The sequence below is a fragment of the Rattus norvegicus genome, chromosome 3 (genome assembly GCF_036323735.1).
Source record: "Rattus norvegicus strain BN/NHsdMcwi chromosome 3, GRCr8, whole genome shotgun sequence".
NCBI classification, from domain to species: Eukaryota; Metazoa; Chordata; class Mammalia; order Rodentia; family Muridae; genus Rattus; species Rattus norvegicus.
In genome coordinates this window covers 127,968,725-127,986,355 of record NC_086021.1, presented here as the reverse complement: position 1 = coordinate 127,986,355, position 17,631 = coordinate 127,968,725, and the positions used below count along the sequence as shown (strand labels likewise).

At 41.1% G+C, this 17,631-nt stretch overlaps 1 protein-coding gene across 6 annotated transcripts in view; it reads right to left on the bottom strand.

Annotated features, from left to right (window-relative positions):
- The window catches only part of Snap23 (synaptosome associated protein 23), a 33,746-nt gene that overhangs the window by 13,574 nt on the left and 2,541 nt on the right, over nucleotides 1–17,631 (bottom strand). For 2 of the 6 annotated variants that reach the window (XM_063284525.1, NM_022689.2), the window contains exons 2-5: nucleotides 5,762–5,862; nucleotides 5,106–5,147; nucleotides 4,694–4,742; nucleotides 4,024–4,141 (exon numbers count right to left, since the gene is read on the bottom strand). In XM_063284525.1, the coding sequence (XP_063140595.1) occupies nucleotides 4,024–4,141; nucleotides 4,694–4,742; nucleotides 5,106–5,147; nucleotides 5,762–5,818 (266 nt within the window). In that variant the 5' untranslated portion in view covers nucleotides 5,819–5,862. Of the gene's footprint in view, nucleotides 1–207; nucleotides 241–4,023; nucleotides 4,142–4,693; nucleotides 4,743–5,105; nucleotides 5,148–5,761; nucleotides 5,863–10,508; nucleotides 17,388–17,631 lie in introns of those variants that run through there. The other 4 variants (XM_039105811.2, XM_039105812.2, XM_063284526.1 and 1 more) reach the window with 4 other exon arrangements.

The following is a 17,631-nucleotide window of genomic DNA, read 5'->3' as shown; positions in this document are numbered from 1 at the left end:
GTTAGCAGCTCAGCCTGCACCTCAAGACTGCATCTTAAAGATCCCTTTGATCAGCTACTGAGCCCGGCTTTTGATGTTAGATCTTCATTTTAGTAAGCAAGAAAGGAAGAGATTAAGTGAGAGAATAAGATGCAGACAGTACGTGTCAGTCAAACAGAACAGGAGCAGATTTAGAGCTTTAAATACACGATGCATTTAAATGCCTGCCTGGTTTCAAAGAAACAGCCACCAACTGAGAATCTAGATAAAAAGAAAAACAAGAAAACAATTTAAATGATAGTATACTTCATTTTTCCTGAGCATGTCCAAGGGATAACACTCCTCACAAAAATGTTAAAGTTTATGCTGAGCAGAAGGTCCCCTCAGTCCTCCTCAGTGGGAGAGTGCTTGCTTGTCCTATGCCAGCCAGGCCCTGAGTGTGATCACAAGAGTACACTAATTTAAAAGCTTCAGTGCAGTTACAACTTAAAGCACAAGTGAACCCACTATTTATAATACAAAGTGAACAAAAAGTAACTCTTGTCTTCTAGAGTATTATAAATTTCTAAACAGTTAGATAAACACAATTATGGGTCAGGGGGTGGGGTGGAAGGGAGGAAGGAAAGGAAGAATACATGAACCGAGAAGTTAAGTACTGGTCTAGTAATGCTGCTAGATTCTGACACCCACAGGACGCGGAGGATTAGGATGCTGTATCTGTGTGTGAGGAGCTCATGCTATGGTTGGCTAAGTGCTGACCCTGACTGAAACAGGTAAAGTAAGGTCAGGAAGATCTAGACAGGGGAGGAAAGGGAGATGCTGGGACCATGTGACTTAACAGCAGTCCAGGTCTCATGGGATAAAGACACTGAAAGAAGAAAACTCCCCTAGAATCTTTCACATGGGTTCTGCTCTCTTTTCATGAACAGCTGTTCTGTCATGGCAGTCCTGGACTCCATCTGGTCAGGACTGTTCTCTCCACCCACTGAAAAAGAGTTCTGCCAATGATGGAGGTGAAAGCCTATGTATGGCAGGGCCGTGTTCTACCTTCTCGCCTCATGTTCAAGAAAAGCTTGCCCACACATGGCAGGACACAGAGAAAAACTTCAATACACCCACTGTTCTATCCTCCATGTTCTCTCATCTTTGACCCTTTTAGAATTCATTGCTATTCTTTTTATTAACCTATAACTTAGAAACAGTCATCTAGACTGAAGAGGAGTTTTTGTTCAAGGAAATTCACCTACTTTCTCTTCGTCATTCTTCCAAGATGGTTCATGAAACATAGGTGACAGGAACAGAAGTTTGTAAAACATATCTAAGGGTTTGAGTCATATTATATAGACACTTAGAATGTGCTGCTTAAATCAACCTGCTAAACCTGGTTGACACACTGGTGGTGTTGTTGTTTTTGGAGGGCTTCATTTGGCCCAGGCTGACCTTGAACTCAATATGAAGCTAAGGAAGAGGAGGACCTTGAGAGCTAGGATTATAGGCTTGAACTACCACTCCCAATTTTATGCTGGGCTGGGACTTGAACCCATGTTAAGCAAACAACTGTACTAAATGAGCTACATCCCCAGCTTCAGTCACAGCCACTGAACTATAAACTTCTAGAAAGTCAACCAAAGTATACACGTCAATGGGCTTGTATTAAAGCTGAGAAGAACAGTCAAACCTTTAACTCCTCATGACAAACAAATCCAGATGTGGATCAACAAGCAACATAATCCTTTTATTTAGTGAAAATAGCAGAGAAGGAACTGAGAGAGGGCCCAGGGGTTAAGAGCACTGGCTGCTCTTCCAGAAGGTCTGGGTGACTCCCAACACCGACAAGTGGTTCACTATCTTCTCTAACTCCAATTCCAGGGGATCTGATGGCCTCTGTGGATACCGGACACGCATATGGTGCACAGACATCAAAGCAGGCAAAACACTCATACACATAGTTTTTAATTAAAATTATTATATAATATTATAACATAAAAATACTTATCTGAGAGCTGGGCAGATGGCTCAGCAGTTAAAGGGTATTTGTGGTACAAAATGAGGATCTGAGTCCAAATCCCTGGAACTCACATTAGAAATAAGGCAAAGCAAATAACCAAATACACCTGAAAATATGTAAGTGTAAAAGACTTAACTCACTGGGATTTATGCACCTGGGACTATTAGCTGGACAAACTGTTGATGAAGCCCTGTAACTTAATCTCAAGACACTCATCTTGACTAAGAGCAAAGTTCAAAGAGCTCCTGACTGATGCTCTTAATGGTTAACTGCCTCTGTCCAAACTTTATCTTATTTGATTATCTATTATTAGTAAGAAAATCATAAAGTTTACTTCATCCAAGAGTAAAAGAGAATAGAAATTTCCACAATGGAATAAAATGAGTGACTGGGCATGGTGATTTACTTTAATACACATCTTTAATCCCAGCACTCAGGAAGCAGAAGCAGGCAGATCTCTGAGTTCAAGGCCCGTCTGGTTTATATAGAGAGTTCCAGGCCAGCCAGGACTATATAGTGAGATCCTGTCTCAAGGAATCAAAAAACAAAAGGAAATGGGTGAAGTCCTTTATCTCGAGCACAATCTTCACACAGTATACTATAAAATTTTCTTTGTCAGAGATGCCTTATGAATCACCCAAGAGCATCAACTAAAGACCTATCTAGATCTGGTTTGCCTGTACCCATGTCTGTGGGCAGCAGGGAAGCTTAAACAGTGTGAGGCGGTGGGAGAAGAAAGGGGGTGTGATGGCTTTATATGCTCGCTCAGCCTAGAGTGGCACCATCAGAAGCTGTGTCACTGTAGGTGTGGGCTTTAAGACCCTCATCCTAGCTGCCTGGAAGCCAGTGTTCTGCTAGCAGCCTTCAGATGAAGATGTAGAACTCTCAGCTCTGCCTGCACCATGCCTTCCTAGATTCTGCCATGCCCCCACCTTGATGATAATGGACTGAACCTCTGGACCTGTAAGCCAGCCCCTGTTAAACATTGCCCTTTATAAGACTTGCATTGGTCATGGCCTGTTCTCAGCAGTAAAAGCCTAAGACAAGGTGAGAGCAAGCACAGCACGCAGCTTTCATTCCTCTCTGCTCTGGAATGAGATGTGACTAGCTGCTTCAAGTTCCTGCTCTGACCTCCCTTCAGTGATATACTACAACCTGGAATTGGTCTTTCCAAATAAACTTTCTTTCCCTAAGTTCTTTTGCTCAGGCTGTTTCCTCACATAAAGAAAACTAGGACATAATCATCAACCATCATCTGTCTTCTTTGACTCGCTCCCTTTCGTACTTCAAATGCAACCAACCGATTTAAAGGGAATCCTATTGATTTATAATTTCATCCTTAACCTTACCGATAAAGTCTAACCTCAAAGACCCAGATAATGAATTATGTTTAACTAGCCTCCTGGTACACAGTCACAAATGTCAAACCAGTCTATCTCCTCCCTAACTCTGGCATCCAAGTTCCTCCGCCAGCTACCTTCATCTCCGGCTACTTCTCACCTGAATCATGTAGTTCAGTTAAATTCCCTTTCTTTCCATGTTTTATTTTTGTTGACTGTTTTCTGGTGCTATGGGCTCCCACTTAGCCTCACCCCCAGATCCTTTTCTCCACATTAATTCAAATCCTTTTAGTGACAAGCTCACCTCATGATCTCCCTCCTGTTAAGGTATCATATAACCATACACATCTGTACCCTTAGTAGACATCACACCATCTAACACTAGCTCTAACACACTGTCTTTTGAAGAAGTTCATTCTTTACTCCTTAAATGTTTTATACACAAATGCCATTCTACTCTACACCATCCAGATGTAAATCCCCAGCCTTTTTGTATCCAGATTGAAACTGATGTTTGGTACAAGAGCTGGTCAATCTAGGCACGATTTTCTATGAACCTTCCAGCTTGATGAAAACCTTGATCTTCAGTTTGTTTTTAACAAAGTTGCTAACTTCCGACCAGTTATCCAGTTACACTTCTGACTTTATTTCCGGGTAGGGAATAAGCAAGGATAAGGTCTTGATTTATCAACTTACCTATTACAAGGGCAGACGCAGAGGCCACAACACTTGTTGAGTTCTGTTAAAGTCTTCTCTGCCTCTCTCATGTCTTTATTTATTTGGTCCATGCCTTCTTCTATGCGATTTAGTTGTTCTAAGAATAAGTTGTGGTGTTACATTCATAGATGTCCAGTGAAAATGCTAATGCTACAGAGCAGGGAGCTGCACCCTCCACACTATCCACCACCCGCAGTGAGTCTCAGTGCCAAGAGAACACTGATCCTACGGTTCCTGGAGCCTCATTCACAAAGATTTATTCTCTAGCAGCATGTGAGGGTTGCCTAGAAATCACTCCAGCCAGATTCCCAGTATTCCTAACATTTAGGCACTAAACTAAGGAAAGTTTTGATGGGGTTAACTCAGACCAACAAAATTGGATGTTCTAAACTCATCTGGGAAATGATCTGAGAATATCACGTTTAGAGTTCACGTGACAAATGCACACAACAGGCTGCTCTTGTCTAAGAGACTTGTGTCCAGTGGGCACTGTTGCCTCTCATCCCAGTCCAGCAGTGACCATGATACTACAAGCCAGAGAAAAGGAGGAAACACATTACTCTTATCTTACAAAGAGAAGGCTGAATTTTATAGGGGTTTTTGGTACTCTAAGTCAAATTTAGAGTTTACTTAAATGACTTCAACTCACCCCCTTGCTCATCCAGCATAGTGATAGTCTTGATTCCTGCATCCTGAGACTAAAAGGGGAAAAAGAAAGATGAAAAGTACAAGAAAGCAACCCAAAATATCTCTAAACCTTGCAAAGACTGATAAATGATAAGAAAGAATCAAATCGAAAATCAAATGCTCAGGAATCAAGTGTTACAGACAGAATTAAGTGTTTCACAGCAATGCACATATTAATCCCTAAAGTAAGTTCAAGCCTATGGTAAATTCAGCTTCCCTGTCAATATCCCAATACTTTCAAAGAAGAACCAGAACTGGCTTATTAGTGCATCACTGGGCAATCTTCGGCAACTGCTAGATCACATCAACTGTAGGTAGTGCTAATTAATATTCCACCCATACATTTCTATACTCAAATATTGAATATTTCTTACCTCAATGGCTAAACCCAGGATTCTCCTTGTGCTTTCCAGAGACTAGGAAGAAATTCAGAGAAACAAATCAATCACAGGCTGTATTTATGATGCTACTTTATTATTACTTACAACTTGCCAGCACACCCCCTCCTTACAAGAAAGCAAAGAAAGCAGTGTTCCATTTTCCCTTTCTTCCTACCAGACACTTAAGAGAGGTCTCAGATGGTGGGGCCGAGGGGTTCACGACGGTAAGCAGAACTATGCCTACTGTTAATATCCTACAGATATTAAGGGATCATTACAGTTCAGAATTCCTTCCAGAACTGCAGGTAACTGTTAAATACTAGTCACCTTAAGGGACCTAGAAGAGCCAAGTAAAGAGACTCTCACTTTCCTACTTTGAATATGGACAAAGTGGCCTGCAGAATGGCTCAGGCGTTAAAGGTGCTTCCACCAAGATGACCGCCTGAGTTCAACCCCAGGGAGGAGAGAATTCTGACTCCTGCAAGCTGACTTCTGACTTCCACATTTATGTGATACTCAAAGCTCAAAACACTCAAAAAACACTCAAAAACACACCCACACAAAAACTAATTAAAATGTAATAAAAAATTAAAATGAAGAGAATCAAGAAATTAAGAATTAAAAAATTAAAATAAAAAATTAAAATTTACCTCATCAGTAACTTGGTGAGCCCGAAGCTGAATTTCTTCTGGTGATAGATCATCCATGATGAGTCAAAACTATTGGACACAGAAACGGAAATATGGATACTCTAGAAGAATAAAGATACATACAAGTTTGAGCAGAGAGCCTAGATTGATGGGATTTAGTACTTACCAGGCAAGTAAGTTAAAGGACTGAACCCATTGCCTGCTCACCTACACTACAGAGACAGGAACTCAGGCTAGGAGGAAACATGGATACTTGATGCTATGAGTATAAGAAGTAAACTAAAACATAGGAGAAATACTCTAAGACAAGCAGCCATCTATCCTAAGTGGTCTTGAACTTGTTATGTGCTAAAGATGACCTGAGCTTATGACCTTTCAACCGGCACGTGCTGTGCTGGAAATTCAGATATGTGATTTATGTGCTGCTGGAATCTGAATCCGGGTTTCATAAATGCTAGGGCAAGCACTCTACCAACCACTCTGCATCCCCAGGCCCAGGTGAAGTACTCTTTCCAATGGGAAAGGCCCTTGGCCTTAAAAAGCAAGGTGTCGATGAGCCCAAAAGACAGCTCAAAGGGTTAAAGCACTGGTTATGCCAGCCTGCCAACTTGTGGGCACTGAAACAGCTTAACAGGTAAAGGTGCTTGCCAGGAGTTTGACCCTGGAACCCTTGTAAGGTGGAAAAAGAGAACCCAGTCTACAATGCTGTATTCTGACCTCCACCACCATCCCTCAAACACCAACAAACATTTTTAAGCTTGTCCTCTGCCTTCCTAGAAGTGTAGCAACACACATCTTAGATGCACATACACAGTGATAAACTTAGCTCTTTTACTTTTTTGGAGACAGCATCTCACCATATAGCCCTAGATGGTCTGGAACGCAGTATGCACACTAGGCTGATCTCAAACTCACAAGAGACCCTCCTGTCTCTACATCCTCAGCACTAGCAGCATTAAAGGCATGCATTACCATACCTGGCTGAATGTTTTAAAAAAAGTGTAAAGCAAATTCTTGGTTGTGCAGTATTCCTTATTATTGTTGTTGAGACAAGCCCTCATGTTTCTGGGATACGCAACCAAGGATGACTGAAAGTCTGATCTTGTTCCCTCCATGGTGTGTGCCACTATGTCTGGTTTATGTAGTGCTGGGGATTGAACCCAGGGCTCTGCGAACGATAGGCAAGCACTATATCAATTACACCGCACCCTTAATCCCTGTAGCAATGTTCTTTAAATCTTATTTGAATATGGCAAAGCAATAATGAAAAAACATTCAGTAAATAAATTGTCTTAGCTTGGGTTTTATTGCTGTATAGAGATACCATGATTATAACAACTCTTAAAGGAAAACACTGACTTGGGGCTGGCTTACAGTTCAGAGGTTCAGTCCATTGTCATTAGACAGGAATCATGGAAGCAGGCAGACATGGTGCTAGAAAAGAAGCTGGGAGCTCTACATCTTGATCCACAGGCAGCAAAAAAGAGACCGGTTGAGATTTGGAGAACTCTAGAACCCCTAGTGACATACCTCTTCCAACAAAGTCACACCTCCTAAAAGTGCCACTGCTGGGGGCTGGAGATGGCTCAGTGGTTAAGAGCACTGCTCTTCCTGAGGTCCTGAGTTCAAATCCCAGCAACCACATGGTGGCTCACAACCATCTGTAATGAGATTCCATGCCCTCTTCTGGTGTGTCTGAAGACAGCTACAGTGTACTCATATATAATAGATAAAAAGTGCCACTGCCTACGGGGCCCTTTTCCTTTCAAACCACCACAAAAATGATTATAACTTAAAAGTCACGTGAATATTACTTCCAAAAATTACATGAGTTTTAAGAGCTACTCCTCGGAGAATATGAAATACTAAGGTATTATCAAGAAAAGTACTGCTGTGGCTGGAAAGACAGCTGAGCAGTTGAAAGCACAAACTGCTCTTGAAGAGGACCAGAGTTCAATTCCCAGCATTCATGTCCGGCAGCTTCCAACCTCTGGTAACCAGCTCCAGGGATACTGCATGCATGCTTTGCATCTCTCTCTCTCTCTCTCTTTCTCTCTCTCTCTCTCTCTCTCTCTCTCTCTCTCTCTCTCTCTCTCTCTCTCCCTCCCTCCCTCCCTCCCTCCCTCTGTCCCTCCCTCTCTGACACACACACACACACACACACACACACACACACACATGCACGCACACACACAAGATAAAAGAAAAAAGATCTGCTACAAAGAGCTCCAAAAAAAAAAGATTAACTTTCATTATGGATAGATTCGGTTCCTCTCTATGCTATTGTTTCAGTGAAGACTCTCTGAAACTAAGCAATAAGTTTCTAATACATAGTAAAAGATCTTGTAAAGATTTAAGGAAATAAAATAAATGTTATGGTGTGATATTCCTCACAGGCTCATGTGTTGAATGTATGGTACCCAGCTGGTAGCACTATTTTGGCAGGTTCTGTTAACTTTGAAGGGGTGAAGCATAGTTGGAAGAAGTAGTCTGTGGGGTGAGGAGTGCCTTTGCAAGTCAGGCCCGGTCCCAGTTCTCTGCTGCACTGCTGTCCAAAGCCCCTCTGCATACACATACTCCTGCTGCCACGATATTCTACCCAAGGGCATGGAGACAAACAATCATGGACTGAACCTTATAAGGTCATGAACCAAAATACATTTTCCCTTAATACAGGTGCTATTCAGTGTCACTAACATGAGAAATCAAGTGTATCAATAAGCATTATGGAACTGACACAGGTTTTCTTTGCTGCACTTTGTAGCATCTTATTACCTTTTATATGTGTGTGCATATATTTGTAATGCGTAGAAGAGTGTATGTATAGGAGTCTAAGCACATGTATGTCTTGGCACAGATACCACACTACTGTCCATGTATCAAAAGATAGTTTCAGGTATTTGACTTTCACAGAAGAGATAGGGTCTCTTTTTGTTCACTGGTGCATATGCTAAGTTGCTTGGTCCCAGGATTCTCCTGTCTCCACCTCCCAGTTAGCCACGGCACTAGTATTACACTTGAGTTACTCCATCTGGCTTTACAGTAGTTCTGGGCATTTGAACTCATGTTCTCATGATCGAGTGACTATCACTTGACCCATTAAACCACCTTACATGGCCTTATATTTCTGAAAACAGCTGTTTGTCTACAATACAGACAATACTTAGCTCAAACTTTACATTTGCTGTTTTGCAACATTTTCATTGTTTTTGAGAAGGGTTTCACATAGCTCAAGCTGGTTTTAAACCAGCTATGTACCTGAGATACTCTGAATATCTTATCCTTCTGCCTCTATCTCCCAAGTACTGGGATTAGAGGTGTGGCCACTATGTTCAGCCTTTGGAAACTTGTGATTAAGTAACATGATGGTAGGGATATCAGTGGGCAGGTCCAGGAAGCTGCTAAAAGTCCTAGCACTCATTCTGAAAGCTGATCAACAAAGAATGATCTGGCACAAATGAGCTGAGGTCAGGTACTCTTCTATGAATTATATTGACAAGCAGAGAACCAAATTAACCAGGAATATATTACTAGATTACATTCTTGAAGGTGACAGGTGTTCTCATCTATGTCAACACCTACCAGGCTACCAGTATGTACTTGGAAAGTACCTAATGAATGAGCAAGTACGAACAGAAACAGGATACACTCTCAAAGGAATGCAGCTCTTTCAAACAGAGCTACACATTGTAGTAGCAAAAAGCAAGGAATCACTAGACCACACCCCATTATCCACCACTGCAAGTGTGTCATAAAGAATAAAGCCGTCAGTTGGTCACAGGCAAATTTCTTCAGCTGGGACTGAGGGTGTAGCTCAATGAAAGAACATTTACTTCACATGCACAAGGCCCTGGGCTCAATTCCCTATAATGGACTAATAAGACACTTTTCCATTTTCTTGTGTGTGTTGGGGATTGAATCCAGGCCTCACACATGCAAACGAGCCCTTTAAGTTATGTGTGTGACTGTGTGTGTACTTAAATGTGCTAGATGAGGGGTTGGGGATTTAGCTCAGTGGTAGAGCGCTTGCCTAGGAAGCGCAAGGCCCTGGGTTCGGTCCCCAGCTCCGAAAAAAAGAACAAAAAAAAAAAAAATGTGCTAGATGTAATTAAGATTTCTGAGCCTTGAAAGTTCATTTAAATAGTACATCTGATGTTGATGAGATGGCTCTGTAGGTAAAGGTGTTCATCCAAGTCTAAGGACATGAATTCCGCCCCTACACCTACACTGTAGAAGGAGAAAGTAACTCCTCCAAGTTGCCCTCTGAGTTTCCACCTGTGTGCTATGTCAGATACATATGCATGTGTATGCATGTACAGTTGTACCCAAATAAAATAATTTTTACAAGCATCAGAAGTTCAAAATATAACTGGTATTTTTCATATCTGTGGTTCAGACAAAATATACACACCCTAAGATATATAAGCAAGAAATACTGGTACTGGAAAGATGGCTTAGTGGTTAAGAGTACTGGCTGCTTTCACAGAGGTGGCTCATACCCATCTGCTACTCCAGTTCTAGGGGATGTTAGACCCTCTTCTGACCACCACCAGACACACACATGGTAGATAGACATACAAACAGGCAAAACACCTGAACCCACAAAATAAAATAATTAAGTTTTAAAAAGGCCTCCTTTGAATTAGCAACTATTCACTCATATATTAATATCAAATCATATGTTATTAATTTTCTAATTTTTTTGGAACCTTTAGCTTTATTTTACATATGTCCCATGCTATCATACCTGTTTGGTCGAGTATGGTGGTATATACTCAGTCCCAGAACTCAGGACATTCAAACAGGAGAACCAGAAGTTTGAAGATGAACTAGAAAGCACAGTCCTAAGACAGTGTGGGGAAGAGAGAGCACATGCTGTCACCTCCAAATGTGTACATACCTTTGTCCTACTCATCTGCTCAGGTAGATTCTGGTTTCTTTTTAACTTCCTAGAGCTCTGTCAAAGACTACTCTTCCTAGGCATCACTCTCAAAGGTCGCCCATGGCTCCAATGATTAACTTCTTAGTGCCCACAGAGGGACAGTGACAAGAAAAATAACACACACCAACCGATTAGTCCCTACAAACAGTACTTCAATTAGGTTTTCAGACAATATACTACAGATACAGAAACATTGTGGGATAAGAAAGCCAGATCTCTCAATCGCACAACTTTGGATTCTATCCCTATCGGTTATTCTTGTTGACTATAAGTCAACATTTACTATCTTGTTAGTAAAAACAAAACAGAACAAAAATCTCAAATGGGTTCAAAAAAAGGCTTAAATATATAGCTGACTTGTTTCAAAAATTGAGAACTAAAAATCCTGCCTTCTAAAGCCCAAGAGATATAGTTGGAAAGTAGCAGAGTCAGGTGACAATGAGGTCACTTGGAAACACCCTTTCCGTGAACTCAAGTTCTGCTTAAAACTTCCCCCTTCTCTAAGCAAAAATAAGAATCAGGAAGGAACAAAGATCTCACACACTTAAAGCACTGACGTAAGGAAGCAGGTGTCTACTTGGGAGTCTTTTAAAGGTTTACTTTTGCTAATGTGTATATGTGCATTTATGTGCACCACATGCATGGAGGAGGTCTCAGATGCCAGAAAAGGGTGTTGTTCTTTGATCTCCCCCATTTGCACACTCGCACGCACGCAGGCACCCTCGCTAGCACGCACACACACAGAGTAAGTAAACAAGATTCAGTTTCCTCATTGAAAAATAGGAACAATAACAACTTGATTTTTGGTGAAGACTTAAAAAGAAATCCAGGCAGGTGGGACAGCACAAGCCTACATTCTCAATACACACAAGCAGAAAGATCAGGAATTCAAGGTCAGTCTAGCTTACAAAGATTCAAGGCAAATACACATGGGTGGTTCTTAGCACAGCCAGGAGTGGTAACTGTACATGCCTTTAATTCTATCACTCAAGAAGTAGAAGTAGGTGGATCTCTATGATTAGTGAGTTCCAGGTTAGCCAGGGCTGTATAGAGACCCTGTCTCAAAAACAAAAACAAGAGTCCTTATCACTCACTGGCATGTACCTGGTATTCAATAAATGTTATTCATGCCCCACCTCACTTGTTTCTCTGTTTTCTGAGACAAGATCTCATGCAGTCTAGGCTTTAACTGCCTTATTTTCTATCTCCTATGTGCTAGCATTCCAGTCCTCTATCAATAAACACCACTTAAAAATTTTTGTTACAATAAAAAATTGTTATTTTTAAATAGCAAAATGGGTCCTAATAATATTGCAAAGGTTGAAGTAGTTGACAAAACAACATATTTCTTTACAAACCTAAAAAACGTAAAATTCCCCTTAAATGGCTTTTTCTTTTCTTCGGCTTCCGGCCTCTACAAGCACCCACACTCATGTGTACATACTCATACACACATACACACATAATTTTAAAGGCGGTGGTGGGGGTGAGGGGGGCAAACTCTCTGTGAGTTTGAGGCCAATTTAGACCACAAAATAAACTCCAGGGTAATCAGAGCTACATAGTGGTGGTGGTGGTGGTAGGGGAATACACCTTTAATCCCAGCACCTGGGAGGCAGACGCAGGCTGTGTGAGTTCAAAGCCAGCCCATCCTCCACAGTTATTTCTAGGACAGCCAGGGCAACACAGAGAAACCCTGTCTTAAAAAATAAAAAATAAAACAAACAAAAACAGTGGATAAAACAGAGTTAAGAAATAAATTCCAGACCCAGGTTCCAAAGTATAATACCCAATTCACGGTTCCCTAGAGAGAATCTTCCAGTTGGCTCCTGTAGTATATCCCCATTATTAGAAACATCCCCATCCATTGAGAGATGACTGACCATTCTGAATCCTAAGAGGACAGATATAAGATTTGTTTTAAGCACTGCCAACAGGGGTTTAGAGAGAAACCTTTACTGAGGCTTAGATGAAAAATACCTCACTCGAGGCAGCAATACTAGGTTCAAACAGTGCCTGAACAAGTTCTCAATAATCTTTTGACACAGAATGAGTAAGTGGATTGAAGAATCCCATAAAGCAAGCAGGGGATGTAGCTGGAAGAGAGAATTTATAACAACATCCTTACTGAAGAAGAAAGCACAAACGGCAACAGCCTCCCTTTGCCAGGTAACACTTCAACACCTCAGTGCATGCCTCAAATTTTAGAGTGCAAATCCAATGTTCTCTCTTAAGTCTGTACATACCTATGACCAAAAGTCATCTTTCCATTTGAAGATGAATACAGCTTCTGAGGGCACATGTGAATTACAACACCACTATCAAGCCTATTATTAAATTATTATTATTAAGTAAGGATTATCTGAATGAACATAAATACTATGATACCCAAGCCTGGTAAAAGAGATGTCCATGAAGTGACTTATGGATAAGTAAAGATGCTAGACAAGGGGGTGATTCAGCCCAGGCAGGATGGATGGATCAGGAGGGCATCAGATTAGATCACCACAAACATAGCAGCACAAAATTTAAAGTTTACAAAGTAGGCAGATATGACAGCACATGCCCATAATCCCAGTATTTAGGAGGCAGCAGCAGGAATGGTTTCAACTGAGAGGTTAGCCTTGGCTACCTAGTATGATCCTGTCTCAAACAAAAACACATTACAAACTGCTTATTTCTGAAGCATTCTATTTAATACTTTCAGACAAAAAATTGACCACAAGTAAGAGGAACTGCAGAAAGTGAAACCAAAGATAAGAGGGGAGTATTGCAGAAACTGTGCCTCTTATATGGCCCAGGCTGGACTCTTAACCAGTGGTCTTCGTGCTTCTCTAGGCCCGCATTCATGATTGAGTTAGCATGTCCCGCATTGAAGATGTCATTTACATGGTTGTTTCTAGGATTTGCTTTACAATTCAGAGGTGAGGAAACGGGTACAGAAACAAAGCTGGCCAAGATAGACTGGGATATAAGGCAAAGAAGTAAACAGCCCCATTCAGCTTTCTAAACTTATGGGAAGAAAAAAAAATCAAGCGTATGGGAAAAAAGTTGTGTTTTGTTTTTTTTAAAGAGTAGCCGAAGCACTTTGGAAGCTAAGACAGGAGGATCAGTCATTAGTTAGAGGTAAATAGTATACACAGTGAGACACAAAGGCAAACCAAAACACAAAGGCAGCAGCTAAGAGCTGAAGATGTTGCTTGAGTAGCATGTCCAAGTCCCCTAATATGATCCCTAGCATCACACAGAGAGAGACAAGGCAGAGAGACAGACAGATACATAGACATACACACTTCCCCAGGTGGCTTTTAATTAGTCTCTGACTACCACTTTGAAAATTTAGAAGCCAAGAAGCTGACCATGGTGGTCTATGCCTACAAATCCCAACCCTTACGAGGCTGAAGTTGGAGACAGAGGGTTCAGTGGTTAAAAGCATTTGCTATTTTAACTTACAGGAACTGCAGAAAGTAATGCCACAGTTGAGAGGAGAAGTTTTGCCCAAGTTTGGTTCTCAGCACCCTCATGATGGTTCACATCTGTTTCTAATTCTAATTCCAGGGAATCTGGTACCCTTTTCTCTTCTCCATGAATGCTGTACACGATGTATTTATATTAATATGGATAAAACATTATTCACAACAGGTAAGTAGGGGAGGGAACAAATGTTCATATAAGGGGATATTATTCACCTCTGTATTTACAGTCTACAGTATGTGTTAGGACTGAAGGCATTATACTAAATAAATAAAAACAAACACAAAAGGCCATACATTATGTAATATCATTTATATGAAATGTTTTATTTTGAGACAGGATCTCCCTATGCAGCCCTGGCTGGCCTAGAATTCAATATGTAAATCAGTCTGTCCTTGAACTCACAGAAATCTACCTGCCTTTTCATGTGCCATGAGGCCTTACGACGATATACCCCCTTTTAATCCCAGTACTCGGGAGGCAGAGGCAGACAGATCTCAGCAGTACCTGTTTATACCAACTTCTTCAGAATTTGAAAACATTTTTTTCTCTAGGTGTTCTGTCTTGTGGCAAGGTCTCACTGTGCAGTACAGGCTGTTCTGAAACTCACTGTAGCCTTTCAACTATCCTGCTGTCTCAGCCTATCAAGTGCGAGGATTTCAGGTATGACTTACTACATCAAGTGCCTTTCACTTGTTTTGCAAGAGTGAACAAGATCCAGTCTGATGTTGCTTACCTGACACTTGTGAACCTGACACAGGAAGATTTCAAGGCTGAGGTCAATCTGGGGATAAAAGAAGCCTTCAATTCTGGCCTAAGCTAGTGTGAAAACCTGTCTGAAGAACCAACATAAATGAATTGGAAAAAAGTCCAAGTTTCTTATCTTATAACAAGAGAAAATTATTTTAAACTGGCAATCCAAGCTAGACTATGCTACCAGCACGAGAACCTTATCCCACCTAGAGCAGCCACCCAATTTACTTAGCCTGTTTATGTGATAGTTTTTTAGATTTACTAAAAGTTCTTCCCAGAATTGTTTCTAAAATCAAATGCACATTAAGTGCTTAGCACGGTACCAGCCAGAAGTATAAGTTATCAATGAAGTGAATATTATTTCTTTGATGATGATGATTTGAGATAGTCTTCCTATGTAATCCAGACTTGCCTTGCATTTCAATCCCCCTGCTGCGGCTTCCTGAGTGCTGTGATTATAGGTGTGCGCTGCGCCATGCCAGAGTGCTGACACTCATGCTAAGTCACGGTCTTTACCTGCAGTCCTGACTCCTAGTATCGAACGTTTGAGCAGAAAATCAGGAAACTCCTACATAAACTTGGAATCAGCCAAGGCCTTGGGTAGTTTGGGTACATACACTTTAGGTAAGATGAAGTCTTGTCGATCATCCTTAACCGATAGAAGACATTCAATGCCATGAGTGCCTTCATTCTAAGCTCTAGATCAGTGGTTCTCAATCTTTGGGTTGAGACCCCTTGGGGGTTGTATATCTGATATCCTGCATATCAGATATTTACATTATGATTCATAATAGTAGCAAAATTAGTTATGATGTAGCGATGAAATAATTCTATGGTGGGGGGATCACTACAACATAAGGAACTGTATGAAAGGATCACAGCATTAGGAAGGTTGAGAATCTCTGCTACAAATGTACAAGTATATGTGCAACATACCTATGCACTGTTTACTTCTAGAACCCAAAGAGAAATGGTAAGGAATGGATTCAAGAAAATAAATCAGGGGCTGGAGAGGTAGCTCAGTGGTTAAGAGCACTACCTACTCTTCCAGAGGTCCTGAGTTCAATTCCCAGCAACCACATGGTGACTCACAACCATCTATACTATGATCTGTGCCCCTCTTCTGGCATGCAGGTGTACATGCAGATAGAACATACATAAAATATTTATTAAAGAAAAAAAAAGCCAGAACTTCAGATATAGATCATAAGTCAGCAGGCAAAATAACTTGATTTAGATTCCCTCTAGAACTATATTTTACTAGTATATTCCATTTTTTATGGGGTGGGGAGTGAGTGAGCTTCAAGTAGTCCAGGCTGGTCTCAAACTCTCTGCATATGGCTGGTAAGATGGCTCAGCAGGTAAGCAAGAGCTTACCATCCAACAATACAAGCCTGTTAATCTGAATTCAATCAACCGGGAACCACACGATAGGAGAGAACCAATCCACCAAAGTTGTCCTCAACCTCCAAGTCCACACCAAGGCACACCCCTCCCTACAAATAACTATCTGTAATAAAAATAATTCAAATCCTACGTAACAAGTTGGTGTTGCATTCCTGATCCCTTGTGCCAACCTTCTAGGTGTCTGGCCTATTGGCATCCATCATCACACTGGAGCTACATTTCATTTCTAATATGGTATCTAGAATATTCATGCATTTGGCCATGCACTAAACCCCATTATCCTCGTCTAAACAGTACTAGCTTCTGTCTTGGTACACTTTTACTATTGCTGGAGCAAAAGACTGTAAGCAGAGCAACTTACAGAAGAAAGCATTTATTTGACCATCATGGCCAAGGAGCAAGGCAGCAGGAAGAGAGGAAGCTTGAGCAATAGCTGAGAGCTCATATCGCAAACCACCACCAGACTGAGAGAACTAAGAGACTGAAAGAACTAATATATGTCTATTGTTTGATTGTTGTTTTGAGATGGGGTTTCGTGAGGTCACTGGGGCTGGCCTATATAACCGCCTCAGAAGTATTAAATATGTTATTATGGAACACTGTTCTCAGAGCATAAATAACCATTACCATCTTAATCAGAACAACTGGAATTACTCACAAAAGACTCTCTGGATGGGCCTGTTGATGTTCCCTGATAGAAGATGGGGTGTCACTGGACTCTCACCTGGAACTCTAGTCACTCACTCCCAATTCTGGCCCAATTTCACTTGGTTTTATAAGTTGCTACAATGTAGAAAGGGGACCCCACCCAAAAAGAAGCCACCTAAAAATCAAAATAAAACAAAAGGTCCTACTGAGAATGATAATTATTTAAGGTAAAGGCTAAATTTAACCATTTAACTTACTTTAATATGACCTATTCCAGAAGCATTGTGGGGGGAGGGTGTGAGTGTGCATGTCTTTAATTTCAGCACTTGAGAGACTGAGTTCCAGGCCAGCCTGAGCTATATAGTGAGATCATTTCTTTAAAAAAAAAAAAAAAAAAAAAAAAAAAGGTGCTTTAACAAGTATTGCCTTACTGGACCAGGCTGACTCAAACTCACAGATATCCATCTGCCTCTGCCTCCCAAGTGCTGGGACTAAAGGTGTGCACACCACTGCCCAGAGCCTCACAGAATTTAAGCGTAGTATTTTCCAAGAAAAATAAAAAGAATGTGAGAAGGATCTGTTTTTATCTTGCTATGACTGAACTATTAGCATTTTACTTGGACATCTCAAAACCCTCTTAAAAGGC